The sequence below is a fragment of the Nestor notabilis genome, unplaced genomic scaffold (genome assembly GCF_000696875.1).
Source record: "Nestor notabilis isolate BGI_N333 unplaced genomic scaffold, ASM69687v1 scaffold25890, whole genome shotgun sequence".
In the NCBI taxonomy this organism is placed as follows: Eukaryota; Metazoa; Chordata; class Aves; order Psittaciformes; family Psittacidae; genus Nestor; species Nestor notabilis.
Genome location: NW_009912965.1, coordinates 1 through 16,270, shown reverse-complemented (window position 1 = coordinate 16,270; position 16,270 = coordinate 1). Strand labels below are relative to the sequence as shown.

At 40.0% G+C, this 16,270-nt stretch overlaps 2 protein-coding genes across 2 annotated transcripts in view; one reads left to right on the top strand and one right to left on the bottom strand.

Annotated features, from left to right (window-relative positions):
* LCT (lactase) overlaps nt 1–1,544 on the top strand; it is a 19,123-nt gene extending 17,579 nt beyond the window's left edge. The window contains exons 16-17 of the mRNA XM_010022142.1: nt 389–625; nt 1,336–1,544. Of these exons, the coding sequence (XP_010020444.1) occupies nt 389–625; nt 1,336–1,544 (446 nt within the window). The remainder of the gene's footprint in view (nt 1–388; nt 626–1,335) is intronic.
* Nucleotides 1,545–2,542: 998 nt separating this feature from the next.
* Nucleotides 2,543–11,484, bottom strand: UBXN4 (UBX domain protein 4). Its single transcript, XM_010022129.1, has 12 exons — nt 11,372–11,484; nt 10,472–10,500; nt 9,508–9,626; nt 8,763–8,925; nt 8,434–8,536; nt 6,862–6,916; nt 6,544–6,708; nt 5,640–5,767; nt 4,542–4,644; nt 4,073–4,204; nt 3,523–3,731; nt 2,543–2,760 (listed from the first exon to the last, which is right to left on the bottom strand). Exons 1-12 carry the CDS (start codon nt 11,449–11,451, stop codon nt 2,622–2,624), a joined length of 1,425 nt encoding a protein of 474 aa, XP_010020431.1. The 5' UTR covers nt 11,452–11,484; the 3' UTR covers nt 2,543–2,621.
* Nucleotides 11,485–16,270: the final 4,786 nt, after the last annotated feature.

The window sequence follows — 16,270 nt, the reverse complement described above, 5'->3', positions numbered from 1 at the left end:
TTCAGCAGTGACACCCCACAAGCACTTAAAGCAACTCTTGCATGCTCATGGCTTTTCTCCCTAAACCTTTGTTTATTGGACACAAGCTGATATTTGGAGCAGGCAAAAGCAGGCTCCAGCACTAGCAGGCTGACTGAGCTACCCTGGTTGCTTGTTAGGCATAACTTGGCAGCTGACCTACCTCAAATCAGCTGAGAGGCAACACAAGAGAGACAGGAATGGGGAGACAGCGAAACCAGTGATGCCAAAGCAGTGATAACCCCCCTGTGCTTGGCACGCCGGTGCTGTGTGATATCCTGAAGTATCTTCATACCACTGCTGGCCTACTGGCGACACCTCCAGTCACCCGGCTGCACAACTAACCTCTTATTTCTGGTCCTGGTAACAGCCATTGTGCTTGATGGTGTTGACTTACGAGGCTACACTGCATGGACACTGATGGACAACTTCGAGTGGGCAGTGGGCTTTGATGAGATGTTTGGGTTCTACCATGTGAATTTCACAGACCCTGACTTGCCGCGGCGCCCCAAGGCCTCTGCCAGGCATTACTCGCAGATCATAAACTGCAATGGGTTTCCAGACCCAGCAGCTGGCCCACATCCCTGTCTGGAACTGGAGCCTGAAGGTAAGCAACACAGCAGAAATTATGCTTTTCCTGGTTCGTATGTGCATCTGATTCCAATCCCAAGATTTCCATAATCTAAGGTCTCTACGACACCACCATTTTCTGCAATATTCTTTTTAAGGGCTCCAGTGGCGCACTGACTGATCATTGTCTTTGTTGTGACTGAAGACATTCACATGGAATTATGGCACTTTTGTATGCCAGACCAGAACAATGACTAAAATTTTGTGTGATAGCTCCTCAATACATGCAGCAAACCCAAGTTATTCCATTTCACTTTTCCCTGATTAACAAACTGCCCAAGATGTTTTCCAAACCACACGCATTCAGTATTCCCACACCATGTTTTCCAAACAATACTTTATGTCAGCCAATGTTTTGGGTAAGCCTTTGGAAATACTGATTCTTTTGTCATTTACATTTTCTGAACTAGAGGTGTGCACCGAACAGCAAGCACTGTTCGTGTGGGGTTTTAGGGATGACCGCAGCTGCTGGAGAACACTCACCACTCCTGGAGTCTTGGCAACTTGGCCACAGCTATGCCTTTACTCTGAGCTAGAGCTGTGTCAGTCACTGATCCACAGCATTATGGCCACTGCCACAGCACTGAGCACCCTGTAGAGGCAGGAAGTGGCCATGCACACACACGTGCATGAAGGAGCTCACCCAGGCTGTGTACTAACACTTTCTCATTGTTTTCCCATGGACAGTGACACCAACAGACGCCGCACCAGGGCCAGCTGACAGCGTGCGCTTCTTGGGATTAGATTTAACATCACATAGGGCAGAAATAGCACTGTATGTGCTTTTTGCTCTGTCGGGAGTTGGAGCATTGGCCTTGGCTCTTTTTACATATAGATATGGAAAGTTATCTAGAAGATCTCGTAAAAGATCCCACATGGAACTTAGTAAACTGTAAAGCTTCCACTTACTAAAGCGCTTCTTTTGTTTTTTATTGAAAGTCTATAGCACTAGGTAGTGCTTGTACTGCAGCAACTTTGTCATCTGCCCCAGAGATGGCTCCCCATCATTTTGTTGTTTGCTCACCACCTTTAAAATACAAAAATAAAATTAAGTGGCCCTAATACAATGCCTTCACTTTTGAACAGAGTGGGATACTTAATAAAATCTCCTTTAACTAGGAATGTGAAGCTGCACGGAACACCTGCAGTATTTATGTCTCTAACACAGAGATACACAGCACATGGTATGGGGGAGAGAAGGTGATGACCCTTCCTCCAAAATAGAAGCTTCCAGGCCCTTGTTTTGCAGCCCTCAGCTGACTGATTTTCCATTTTACCAGATAAAGACCCACCTTTTTGTTCCCTGTACCGTAGCCTTGACCCCAAACCCCACTTCAGATGTGTTTGTTTGATGAGATTTTAATACGAACAACTCCCAGGTAAGGTCATTTCAACTGGCACAAGAAGTTTGTCCACTCTATTTTCAATTTCAGTGTATGATCCTAACTGCTTGCTGTCCTTGTGACACAAGTACTTCTGAGGAACTTCACAAGGGAAGACAGTTATGTTTTCTGGAAAATAGTTTATTGAGTGCTTGGGAATTAAAAACTACAAGGTTTTGCTTGCAGTCGCAGAAGCAAGAAAAAAAAAGTTATACATAAATTAGTTATCTGATTTACTGCCTATAGTGCTTCTGAAACCCTCGCTTTAATCAGTCATTGCCTACCATGACCTTTATATTAATATCTGGCCCTTAAATTTATGTAGCAGAGTATTTATAGATTAAAAATTGCCTTTCTATGGCAGTAGGATAATGATTATGAAAGCTGATGGAAATTTTCATTCTTTTCAACTCCTTACTTCTTGGCCTCAGCTACACCTACTCATTTTTTCTGACTGAGGTGACTTTATTCCATACTCCACTGCAGGAATAAGAATGAAGTAACTCAGTCAGTTTAGTTGACTTAGATCAAATAAGGGGAGAGAGGAAAAATAACCCCAAATCAGACAGTGATTACCGCAATTGCTCAAAACTACATTTGTTGTGTAGAATTTCCATTCCAAGTATTGTTTTCATCTTCTCCATCGTCTTGAGTCCTCAGTCTATATATTTTTCCTTCTTTTTTGAAGTCTTCCCCCCGCTTTTCCAATACTCGTTTCCTGACTGCTTGCCTAGGGTACAAATGACAGTGAAGTCTGACAGTTTCACTGGTAGTAATTACACAAGAGAAGTGAATGCAGCAGACAAATCATGCACCCATCCTTCCCTCATCCCAAGTAATGGTTTTCTTCAGCCCTTTGGTTCCTTGGGAAGCAATGCTCAGGTGAAAATATGTCATTCAGCAGTCAGACAAACTGACAGAATCTCCTTTCCCCTGGAAAGTACCTGTCACTGAAGTGATAGGTGGCTGCTTCACATGAAACAGCCCAGCAGCTCTCCTGGTACAGGGGAGAGCTCATTGTCTAGGCAATTCCAAACCTGAACTGGCAAAATCAGCCTTCAGTTGCTTGAGTTTCTTGTATAACCATACCATAACAATTCAACATCCAATGTCAAATTTTTTATCTTCCAAACACTATCAGCTGAAGCAAAGCCCATGTTTGTCATTGCAGCTGAATTCCCTATTCATAAATGAATGCAAGGCAATGCTTTTTCTACTCTGTAATTGGAAATCAAAGCAAACAATAAGGAGCTTGCTTAACCACACACGTAAAAGCCAAGAAACCCTGGCCGGAGCTGCCATGCACTTTACCAGACACCAGGTTATCCCTTTTAAGCAGGTAGAAGGGTGGTGACCAGAAACTATAAGGAGAGGGCAGCGGTTAAGAGACATACAGTTTAGTGAGACATATACAGTTTAGTTCCCCACTGCAGTATGAGAACAATTCCAGCGAGCAGTTTGAGAAATAGCCACCTTTGACAGTTTTGATTACCTGCTTTGCTCAATGCTGCTGGATGCTGAAGGATTGGGATGGTCTGGCTGATGAGCTGACCTCACAGCAGACTGTGAAGGGGGTGGACTTGTAAACAGGAAGTTGCTAATAAATCTCCAAACCGCTAAGAGGGGATAAAGTATTGTGCCCAAGAACTTCCAGAGATCACCGCCTGATGCCTGAACCACAGAAGTAGCAGGTCTTCCCGCCTGGTCACCAACACATAAAGCAAGCTTGTCAGATATTAAAATCGTGTTCTTGTAGACAGAGTATTTAATCCATAACTTAGAAGCAGCTCAGCAGACACAAGAGAACTCCTTTGGCTACATATTAGACAAATATCTATGCCACTGCTTATCTGCTTCAGAAAAAGTCCTCCTCCAATTTAGTTCTGACAAAAATGAAAAGTAATTTTGCAATCTGTCTTAGACATGGAAAACACCAAAATTCAAGTCAGATATTATCATGGCCGACCATAAGCAAATATACATCTACAGTACTGCTGCTTGTAAGAAAATGAGAATCAAGCAAACCAAAGCCCAGCACCTACCGGCAGCAACACAACTGAAGCACTGGGTGCTAACTCTAGTTCCAGTAACGTCTTTCCATAATCTTCTTTGGTAAACTCCCTTCTGGGAAACATTGTTGCCAGTGAAAAACTGCCGTAAGCATTACCAACCGTCTGTGAAAATATAAAGAAACCTTTTTATTTATAACAGCTTGCTATCAAACAATTGCAGATCTGCCAGTTGAGTTACCTTGCCAAAAGCTGTATATCAAACTATCACTCATCTTCATATAGAGCAATGAAGGATTTTCCATATCCTCCTACCTTACTTACAATATGCTGCAGTGATACAAAGGCAGCTGGTGGCACGAGAGAAGACTGCTACCAAAACCCCCTTCAAATAAATAAAAAAGGGAAGCAGTAGATGACAATTCCACCATGATCAACAACTAGGTGATGCTACATCAAGTCGTAACCAGCATGTAGCTGAGAAAACAAAACACCAATTTACCTGGGCAGCAAACTGCCTTGCTTCTTCTAGCCGTGCTTCAGATGGGAACTGGTTAGTAAAGGAAGATCCATCTGGAAGGCGGAACTGAATCCTGGCTATTGCACTGCAGGACACGTATCGCAAACAGTCAGCAAATGAACAGTTAAAGACAAATGCTCCTGGGGCTTTAGCTTGGTAATACAGAAGTGTGGAAGAGAGGGACAGCCATCCTGCTTATGGCAGTGCAGATGGATTTTAAGTTGAAAACCACCTTCTTATATCTCACAATCCTCTGGTTCTTATCAGAGTCCACAGCCCATCACCATTCAAGCAAGATTATTTACAGTAATCTTGTTTGATTACTGTAAATGAGTAAGTTAACAAAATAAAAGCCATCTTTTTTTATGTAGTCTCTATTACTTTTGATCCTTTTTTTCAAGAGGTTGTACTTTGAGTGCACAGATGTTTAGGCTGGCTTGGTAAGTAATTCTGTACTCAACTAGCTATGGCCCAGCATTACTGTTTGGGTTTCAACAAAACCCGTGCTTGCTCCCTGCTCTGGGGCAGTACTAGACTCATAGTGGCTCCACAACTCCACGTAAGGTCTCTTCTAATAGGTTAGAATATTTCTTAAATCAGTAGTGTTGGGGAAAGCAGGAGACAACTCTGACACAAACAGCTGTGAATCCAAGCCAACTGTGCACACAGTCATGGTTGGCACCATGTGCCCCAGTGCAGTTCTGACATTGTCTCATCATTCTGTCCAGTCATCGTCTACCACATTCCCACCGTACCCAGTTTCCCACCAAGCCCCATTATACCTGGTGTTTACATCAAAGATCAGACAGAAAAAGCTCTTATCTAACTAAAATAACACACAAGGAAACTGGTTAGTGTTTCATAATTAGGGTTGAAGGATGAAAGTTATCAGAGAACAGAATATTCATGTAAACAGCTACAAACAAATAATATAAAAGCAAGTCAACTTTTTATGTCACTAGTTAAACAGTTCAACATGGCATCCACAAGAGATTAGAATATATATGAAATCTCCTAAAAGTTTAAGTTTCTTTACCTCTTTCCCCCAAAACATACACTTCAGTCTCTACAGCAACTCACCTTCGCTCCTTTTGAGATGCTTCTTTTCTGGCCTCTATTTCAGCCTGCCTAGCCTGAAGAGCTGCAGCTTTTGCAGCTTCTGCTTCTTCCTTTGATTTTGCAAAGCGAGCTGCTCTCTCAGCACGATCCTGTGAAAGGACCAAACAGAAACCTTAACTTTTACCAGAAATGGTTGTTTAAAATCATTAAAACAGAGAGCTATGAACTGTACTCAGCACTCAACTACACAGGCATACGCAGGCCATATGGAGAAAAGACAGTAGTGCTGCAAAGAATCATCCACTGCCAAACTCCACAATCTTGTGCAGTTAGCCAAGATGACACACTTTTCAATGACTCACTTTCCATTACTGGAGTATCTTCCCATGCAAGTTCAACAGACAGTGAGGATAAAGGAAGAAGTCTTATGACAAGTTACATAATTACAATTCTAAGTGTTCTAGGCCAAAACCTCAAAAAGAGGAGGGATTTAATTTACTACAAACCATTTACATCCATATATACATACACACATATATACAAACTTAGAAAATAATACTCCCCACCATTTTGAGATCAGTGTTCTTCTGCAGTGTTCCACCATTAAATATTCCCTGTGCTTCTGTTCTAGAACCATGCTTAAACTGTAATTATTTTTATGTTTAAATGATAATTCTCAAGGAACATGACAGAAAAGTTATGTTCATTCAGATGGATGAATATGAAAGCAGAAGTTTCATTTTATACATGGGAAATGCTACGTAAGTCTCAAACACATAAATGGTTATGATACAAAGCCACAGGACTGCAAATAGAATAATGGACAAATTTTCACTGAATGAGGAAAGATACTGGCTTAGGACACTGGTGGCCCTTGTGAGAGAGAGAAGCAGTAACAAGCTGTCCTCCAGAATGAAAAATTTACCATTGCAATCTGTTGTCTTATACGCTCTCTTGCAGCCTTGTCTTCTGCCTTTTCTCTGTTCCTTTCCTCTAACATACGTTTTGTCAACTCTTCTTCCTGTCGCCTTTTGTACTCCAACATTTCTTTACCAGTTTTTCTCCGTTCAATTTCTTTCTTAATTTCTTTCTGAATAAAAAACAGAGACATAAGAACTGGACTGCAAAATTGGCTCAGACAAGCGTTAAGATGAGACTGCACTACATTGTTTAAAAAGGAATTAAGCATTTATTCAAATAAGGGTATAAAAAAACAGCAAGTGGCTTTACACTTCTGTTTTACCTGTTCTTCTTCTTTCCTTTTCTCTTCTCGTCTTTCTTCAAGCTTTTTTGTTATTCTAGATTTAAGAATGAAGTGAAAATTCTTATAATTGCAGTATCTTATTAACATTTTAAAATGTTAGTAAAGCATTTGCAAACACAGAACAACAGAAAAGATGAAAATGAACATGGACTGTAACGCGGTGCTAATATCTAGTGCAACAGTAACGGTTCATTCACATGCCAGTGTACGATCCATAAAAAGATGAGGTGGTGATCACCAGACCACAACCTAGTTTCCAACTCTTAATAAGTTCCAAAGTATTCCTTCTGTCCTTTTCCACTCCATAAAAGAAGAATCTTACATATTCTTACTGTTGAACCAACTTGTAAGACATACAGTAAGCAAATACTACTTATGATCTGTGGTAACAGAAACACTAAATCTTTATCTCGTCTTAGCTATTTAAGCCATCTGGTTTCTTGTGCACATTGCTTCCTAAAATGGAAAGCAAGTAATATATACTGTTGACATAGTTGCACATGCATCTGTCTCATCTATCCAGAAAGGCCCCTTAGAATAAGGACTGACTTAAACTATAGCAATTTAAAACATATTTTAAGTCTGGGGAAAGGGCAGGGATGACCAAACAACATGAGAAGTCAGATATATCTATCAGAGAAATTTTGTTTGTATGGTAGCTGTTGTGCTTTTTTAAAAAGAAAATGGTAATTACCAGGGAGCTTTGCCTCTTTTTTCCCCTAAAAGAAATGCTGTAGATATATGCAAATATGGCATATTTTAAGATTAATGCAGATTTTAGAAGGGAATTTTGGTATTTATATTAAAAGACTCCATTTTCTTACCAGTTGTAAGTAAAAAATTATTGTCTAAATGCAAACTGAAATTAAGCATGAAAAGGTTTTAAAATAAGGATTATTTACACTGCTAAACCAATTTACTAAGTATATGCTACTGGTTTAGATAGGATATTACAAATAGTGTCAGTCTTACCGATGCTGAAAAACAAGTTTACACACAAGGTCTTAAAAAGTCTATTCAAAACCAATAAATTCAATGAACGAACTGTGTATAAAACTGGATGTTTCTGGTTGCTCTACTTTAAAATACTAGAACTAGCACTGCTCATCTGACCTCATTACTGTTCACTGATCATAAAAAGAATCTCAGAATAGGATTCTTCTGGCTTTTTCAATATCCTGGACTACAAGCAGTCATGAATTAGGCAAGAAAGAAAGAAGATATCTGTACACCTCTGTACAAAACATAGGTTAGCACTTTATTAAAGTGCTTTCAGTTCAATGTTCTCAGTCATTCAAATATTTGCAGCCAGCATACTGCCTGTATTAAAGTTACTTTAAAGGTGAACGTGTGTAGTTTTCCATATTACCTCTTTATTTCAGGAGTATGTGAAAAATTACAGTAATTTAAAAGATGGTTTTGTATCAACCCTAGTATTGTCACAGATGTCTAAAGAAAAATAGGGCCACATAAATGTTTGCTGGATCATAATAGAATAAGCACCTAAAATCCAAATACAATACATTAGGAAGTCTGCAAAAGAAGACTTACCTTTCTACTTTGAGTGCAAGATCGTTCACAGGCTGAGCATCACTCACTTGCTCATCTGAAGAATTAGTTGCTTCCTGGCTTGCTCGATCTGAATTTGCTCCATCTTCAAGTGATTTCCAAGAAAGTAATGTGCAAGAAGAGAAAAGAAGGTGTATTTCTTAACATAAACTATTAAGCAACTTTGATATCTCAAGGAGATAGGAGGTTCTGCTATTTAGACTTTCCAATTCCACTCAATATATTCCCTTCATATACTACCATAAAACAACTTAGGAAAACTATTTCGAATGCAAATTAGTTAGCATTTGGGTAAAAATACTAACCATTACCAGCAGAAGGTCTCATTGTCTCAGATGTAACAGACTCGGGGGAGTCACAAGACTCTGCTGCTCTGGATTGTGTGTTTTCTGGAGCACCATCAGATTGAGAGGAGGGACAGGGAGCAGATGACTGACTTCCATTTTCCAAAAGCTGCCCTTTTACTGTGTGCATCTAAGAAATTGGGGGAAAAACCCAACACTATGAAACTCTGATTGTTTTCCACTGATTCAAAGGCCAAGACTTAACTATTTTTAGAGAATTGGTCCTAGTTAAAACTAAAATTATCACTTATTGTTGAGTATGATGCAAGCATGCATTTAATATTTTTTCCTAATTTTAGTCTTACACTTGAAATCAAATTGATAAAATGACCTACATTTACATAATGTTACATAGCATAATTTTATAAATCCCCATTTCAAAATAGTACTTAAAACCCACATGTAAACTGAAAGAGTAATAGGTATGTCATTCCAGTTTAGAGTTCCTGACATGTTTCTTCAATGCTGTAGGTGTTACACAGATGATCTAAAACAATTTGTGAAACAAAACAACATAGCACTTCCACATGGTGCTTTCAAACCTCTTCAATTTCTGTACTGAATTTAAGTTTGCAGGTTTTTCCATTGGAAGGATATAGAACCAGTAATCTGTACTTCCCCAAAGCACATGTAAAGGGCCAGGGACATCTATCTGGAGCATTTGAGTACACCCAACTCAGTCTGAAAGATCCAGTCTGTTAGCAAGTGTTACCTGTTTAACTTTATGGATTCTTGTAACAAGCTCATCAACAGAAATGCTGCCAGCAATTACTTCCAAAGGGATTCCATTGTCTCCTATAAAAAAACTGGATGGAACGCACACTACAGGATCTGCACAGCAACAGTTAAGGGCAACAAACGACAAAACTTTATAAAGTGACTTTAAAAGGAAAAGCAAGAGTCCTTCCTACGGAAGCTTCTAGCCCAATATTTTATCTCCACCTGGTCACCAGTAGTCAGTACCAAGGGAGGAAGAAAAAAGGGTACTAACAAAACGGCTGGAAAACATTACATAAACTATTTGGTATTTCTTCTTTTCTTTATAGTGGTTTAAGCCAAAATATTTATCTCCAACACACATATATCCTACAACTGCTTATGTTGTGACTTGGAAGATTTTGGTTTAGTGTGAGACATCTTATGTAGACAACAATGAATACTTTACATCATTAAGAAAATCCAGTTAAGATACGGAATTCCCTTTCTCAACATCATACAGGATTCCTGAGCTATATGCAGCAACCTACTTAAGGTAGGCAGACATTCACCTAACTTCATACCTGTGTACCTGATAGAACTCAGCCCCCTACTTGTTCTTCCTCTTCTTTAATTCTGAACTCCAGCTAATAATTGATACATTGCTAGTTTTCTAATGCTGATTAGTAATACCAAAGGGTTAATTTGTTTACATAAAGCTTTGTGTAATCTTCTATTTGGAGAATTACACAGCATTAACATTAAAAAACCCCTAACTTGTTCGCTTTCTCTAAGAACTGACAGGAAGCTGAATGCAGAGATGGTATCTTTTAACTACAAGGTTTATTGCGTATTTTTGTGCTGTAAGAAGTGGTTTTAATATCATTGCTTGTAAACACTTGTCTCAAGAACAGTATTAACTTGTAAAGAGCAATTATCTGTAATCATAATGTAGCATCTAAACTGATCTCAAAGGATACAAATTTGAGAAAACTGCAGGCATGCTTCACTGTTCAAAAGAAAAGATTCATTTATGAGGAGCAATCACTTCACAACAACTTCAGATTAAGTCTTTCATCATAAAAATAACTGTCCTACTACCACACACAAAACTATTTAAATACTTGAGAGAACACTAAAACCAAATTTGCATTGCATCTTCTCATTAACATTTTGCATAAGTGTTCACATGGTGACAATCCCTGGTTATCACAGTTGACTACATAAGATTTAGGGAAACAGTGCTAAGAAGCAATTCAGGAAAAAATATCTGGTCTGTGGAGTGCAAATAATATAGTAAGTCTAATAAAACGTCTGTAGAGCATTTCAAAGTAATATAATTTTTGGAAATGTCAATGCATTTTCTGCACATGGACTGGAACGCTTAAATGTAGCAAAAATAGCTCAGTAATTTACCTAGAAACTTCCATGCTTCTCTATTCTATGTGTTACAATAGAGACAAACACATTTCCTCTAGGGCTTTACAGATTTTTCTCTTTCCGAATTCATGGGAGTTTTAAAATCCATTATGTAACTTGGCAAATCAGGATCTGCCTCAAGAGCACTCACATTTTTATTCTAGCTTTTTTACGTAACTTTTGTGTCTCTTCCTGTCGCAAAAGGACAACCTCAAGCATTCTTCTACTGGCACTGAGATACAGTCCAACATACACAATGAATGTTCTGCAGAACACAACAGTAAATTTTCAAATTTGGAGTTTTCTCAGGTTCTTGTGGCTCCAGGAATACTGAATTCACTTACGTTCTAGAATCTGTTATTTAGACTACCTTCAAATGACCTGAGGACTTCAAAGGCCTCTTACTCCCATCATCATCAATGAAAGACTGTGCAAGAGACAGAATTAGGATAGGATCAAACCTTTTGGTGTCAATTTTAATAGCAACAAAACCATCTGAGGCAGCTTCAGTCACCTTCTCATCTTCCCACCTTGCAGCCATCTCAGTAGACTGTTCATCCTCACCTGCAAGATACAGCACACATGTGAAGCTAAGCCCACCACAAATTACTGGTTTTGGTCTGATCTTAGCTTTGCTTGAACTGCTTGAAATCACCTCTGAAAGACAATTATTTTCAAATCAGTTGGTTGGGGTTTTTTTTATATAACCTGGAGCAAATTCACTCCAGCTGATTCACCTCACTAGCAGGCCCAAACCCTAAAACACCAAAAATCCTTCCAAGCCAGCAAGCATGGAGCTTTTGCAGTAATTCAACTACATGGCGAGCTGGTCCAAGGGAGCAGAAGCAACTGGACCACACTGATAGAACAGCAACAGAGGAACTGGAGGTGATGGCAAGTCCAAAGATTAGCTTGACTGCATCACCTCATTGCACAACTATCAAAGGACCTCATTTTCATGTTACAGGGAGTATGTGTATGCTTTAGTGTTTTGCTTCACATTACTCTCATAATATTCAAGGAGATCCCATAGCAGAGGGAACCATTGCTTCTCCCCGGAATTAAGCTGCCCTGCTAACATGCTAAAACTATCCACTGCTTACCTCTCATTATAGATTTAATTACAGCTGCTAATAGGTAAAACTATATTTCTTGCTCCTTGTAAATGCATAATTCAGCACAAGGTTTTACAGTTTAATGGTGTTTAAAAAAAAACCCCAAACAATAAACCCAAACAATCAAATCACAAACCAAATCCATTTATTTGCAGGATTATTTGTAACTTGGCTTTGTATTCCAGTTCCTAACATGAACAGTAGCAGTTGGAGAGGTAGGAAAAGGACAGAGGAGCACAGAGGATCAAGAATAACAGAAAAAGAGGAAGTACTCAAGAAAGGAAAGCTGGAAAGGTGCTCTAAGGCCACAGATTCAGAAGTGTTATTTCAATCAGATGAAACACATCAATCATATGTTTATCTTTCAAAGCACCAGTTTAGTAAGGATGTGGGTTAGTGAATATTCTGATGATTAACCATCTTGTGACAGTAAACTGGCCTGCAACCCCTAGTTTGTCTTCAATCTGTATTAATTCCTAGCAGCTTGGAATGAACTGTACTCTTGAACAAGAATGTGAGTCACAAGTACAGAAGTATAGTAGTCCATTATTCCATTACAACAAACCACTTGTTTGTTTCATCACAGTTGCTATTTCGCACAGTATGTTTCTCTTGTTACAGACCAGGAGCCACACATGGAGTCCCCTGGTGAAGCACTGCTGCCTTAAGGCCACAACTGGCCAAACTGCTCCTCAGACAGACGTGTATCAGAAATACACCAGAGTTCTGGAAAAGTGCTTTACAACCATAAGTATTAATTTTCCCTAGAAGTACTGGAGCAAGTAAGAAATTATTGATCTCTACTACTACTATTCTAATAAGTAAGTAAATATTTAGGATATTTTATGTAGGAACCTTTGCTCCACCTTCAAGTACAATGCTTCCAACTGTGGTCAAGGGATGCAGCTGTTCTGCCAAGCATGGTTGGGCCTCCTCCACTGTTTCCACATGCTCACAGACAGCTGCTTCACTACACATGTTTTCAAGAGAACATGTGCTCATCTGATTAGGCTACTAAAAATATCTAAATACCTGGTGAACACTAACTTCTCCATACAAACAACTGCTGTAAAAGAATGCTGGAAAACACAAACAGTTCAGAGGCTGTTCACAGTACAGTCAGAGATATGTGATCCATGAATGAAAATGCTGATCACATTTTATAAAGCTCTGTGCCATGAAGCAGTTTAACATCGTGACTGCCCACAGAATACTTGCTTATTCTCATACACCTTTTTGTTTTGATAACCCTTTCTCATTTGGGGGTTAAGATTCATTTATTACAGTTTTGTAGTAGTAATTGTATCCTGAAATGACCACTGCCAGGTTACAGGAAAAGCAGCAGAACAGTCAAGAGGTCAAGCTGAACAGAACCTGACATAATTCATAATTCTGCTAAACACTGAGTGATCACAACTGCCTCAGAATTCGAGTTCCCAAGATTTCTCAAACAAAAGCATTGCTTTAGCGGAAAGACCTGTACACAATTTGCAGTCATACTTGCTTATCTCTTAAATTGGGTTAGGTAAATTTAGATATCCCATGAATTCAGCAGGATCTTTAATACACTTACACAACTGCATCACCAGAATATGCCGTGAAGGTTTTAAAAACAGAACTAAAAAAATGTTAGGATTATAGCTGCAAACAAATTGTTAAAGAAAAAACCTGGTTGAACAACATGCAATTGTAGTCCACCTCGTTGTTAAGATAAATAGCCACATTATTCCTTGCTTGACTGGAAAATATTCTAGGATCAGAAAAATAACCCAGGTTTTAATTTCCTAATGTTTGTTTAGACAAGTGCAGCGAAGAGGGACAAGCAGATGGTAGTAGAAACCGAACATTATTCAATAATTTGTCAAGGCTGTATCTAAGAGCTGTCCTCCACTGTGGCCACCCTCAAATTACAGTTCATTTACATTTTCTGTTTCTCTCACTGTTTTTTTAATTAATTTATTGTCCCCATATACATTACTGCACAAAGTGTACAAAACAAAACAGAAACACTGAGCACTTCCAGAAGCATGCTTTCCTGCTCAGAAAGCTGCCTTCAAATGCTTGTCTCCAGTGTCTGTGGGCAAGTGTGTAGTGCAGGGACTGAAAGTTACCATCACTGCCAACTGTGCGGTTTTAAACATGGATCTACCCAAACAACAAACCCCATCACTGCTGGCATAAAAATAGACTCTTCTTTCAGCACTCGACATCCCTCAGACACACCTGCTTCCACACATGGCGAGAAAGCGTGTTCTTGGGCTTCCCAGTTCCCTTTCCCGGCAGGCATACCAGAACTGCTTGGCAACCAGCTCCATCGCAGCTCAGCTGCCCTGACCCCACTGTTCCTAGGGTGGACCAGAACTTGACAGAACTCTCCAACTCTTTCATTTGGGAGATATGGCCACGCAAAGTAACACTCTCCCTTTTCCAGAGCTCATAAGATCAAACAAAACAAAACAAATCCTTACAGCACACTACATCATCAAAACTAGGTTACATTCCTCCAACCATAAATATATCTCTGCTCTATATATCTACATATTCCTACAGCCACCTAGTCAACATCAACATCTAAAAGAAAAGGATGGTTTTGTGTACAGTACTAGTTTCATAAAAGATACTGGAAATAAGTTATGAAGCGCAATTCTCAATCCCTGAAATGTATGTATCAAGTTCAAAATACTCATAGGTACTGAATTACTACTAAAAAAATCTTTGTGGTGGGGTGACTCTGGCTGGATTCCTGGTGCTCACCAAAGCTGCTCTACCACTGCCCTCCTCAGCTGGACACGGGAGAGAAGATACAACAAAAGGCTGTGGATTGAGATAAGTACAATGAGAGATCACTCACCAGTTACCATCGCAGGCAAAACAAACTAGGCTTGAGGAAATTATTTCATTTATTACCAACCAAATCAGAGCAGGTAATGAGAAATAAAACCCAAATCTTAAACCACCTTCCCCCCACCTCTCCCTTCTTCACTCCTGATTTTCTCCACCTCCTCCCCTCTCAGTGGTGCAGGGAGACAGGGAATGGGGCTTGTGGTCAGTTCACCACAAATTCTCTCTGCTGCTCCTTCCTCCTCAGGGGACATCTCCTCACACTCTTCCCCTGCTCCAGCGTGGGGTCCCTCCCACAGCACACAGTCCTCCATGGACTCCTACAATGTGCGTCCTTCCCACAGGCTGCAGTTGTTAATGAACTGCTCCAGCGTGGGTCCCTTCCATGGGGTGCATCCTTCAGGAACAGAATGCTCCAGCGTGGGTCCCCCGGAAGTTTCTTGTTTACCACATGGCTTTCCATTTAATTTACACAACATGCTACTATCATTTTATCATAGACTATGAAGGCAGAGAGCTAAGAGGTAGACACTATAGACAAACACACTAACGCATGCTTATTAAAAAGAAAAATAAAATTAAAAAAATCCAGTGGCAAAAGGCTTTCACACCACAGCACCCACCCGCCATCATGATTCATGAGCTTTAAACAGCTGTCTTAAAGCCTGCACACACCACTCCATCCTGCACACCATCAGCATGTTGTGGGCTGAGATGATCTTGATTTCCAGTGCTTACTATCCATCAAAAAATACAATTCTCCAAGTATAAAGAAAGTTGTGTCAACAAAAGGACTTAACTGAACTTTACTTTCCTGTCCACATCCCTTTGTTTGGGAGTTTGGAAGCGAACTTTTCTTTGAAGCCAAGTGAATCCACGGTCCAATAATTCCTCAGGGAAAAACACCAGCCACACGTTTAGTGTAGGGGTTTTTTCATGAGATATCTAAAAAACTTCGAGCCACGAGCACTTAAGGCAATAGTAAGAACCCAAGAACATACACACGCAGGTACACAGAAACAAGAAAGTTAAAAAGACCGTCTAATGTCCCCCCTTCCCTATCCTTATTTTTCCAGACAGAAAGGCAACATACACAATGTGAGTTTCTATAGTTTTCAAATACCATTCATTAACAAAACAAACGCTATAAATGAACCAAAAGAAAAAGGACACGCTGCACAAACAGCTCAGTAAGTTCCAGCAGTAAGAGCTGAACGCAGGCTTATGCAAGGGTATAACGAAGGGAAAAGCGAAACACGGGAGCAACTAATTCCACTGCCCTAGAGCGGTGCGTGAAGCCACAATATGCCCCAACGGCACGGCTAGACAAGTAGCTGGGGCACCTCCACGGCGGGCCAGGCACCGCCGGGCCGGGCAGCAGGGCTCGTCCTGACACAGCAGAAA

Coding starts and splice junctions, on each gene's coding strand:
- UBXN4 (XM_010022129.1), bottom strand. CDS start 11,451: ATGGCTGCAAGGTGGGAAGATGAGAAGGTGACTGAAGCTGCCTCAGAT. Junction 6,917..8,433: donor CTTGCACTCAAAGTAGAAAG/GTAAGTCTTCTT, acceptor TCTTAAATCTAG/AATAACAAAAAAGCTTGAAG. Junction 2,761..3,522: donor AGCAGCATTGAGCAAAGCAG/GTAATCAAAACT, acceptor TTTGTACCCTAG/GCAAGCAGTCAGGAAACGAG.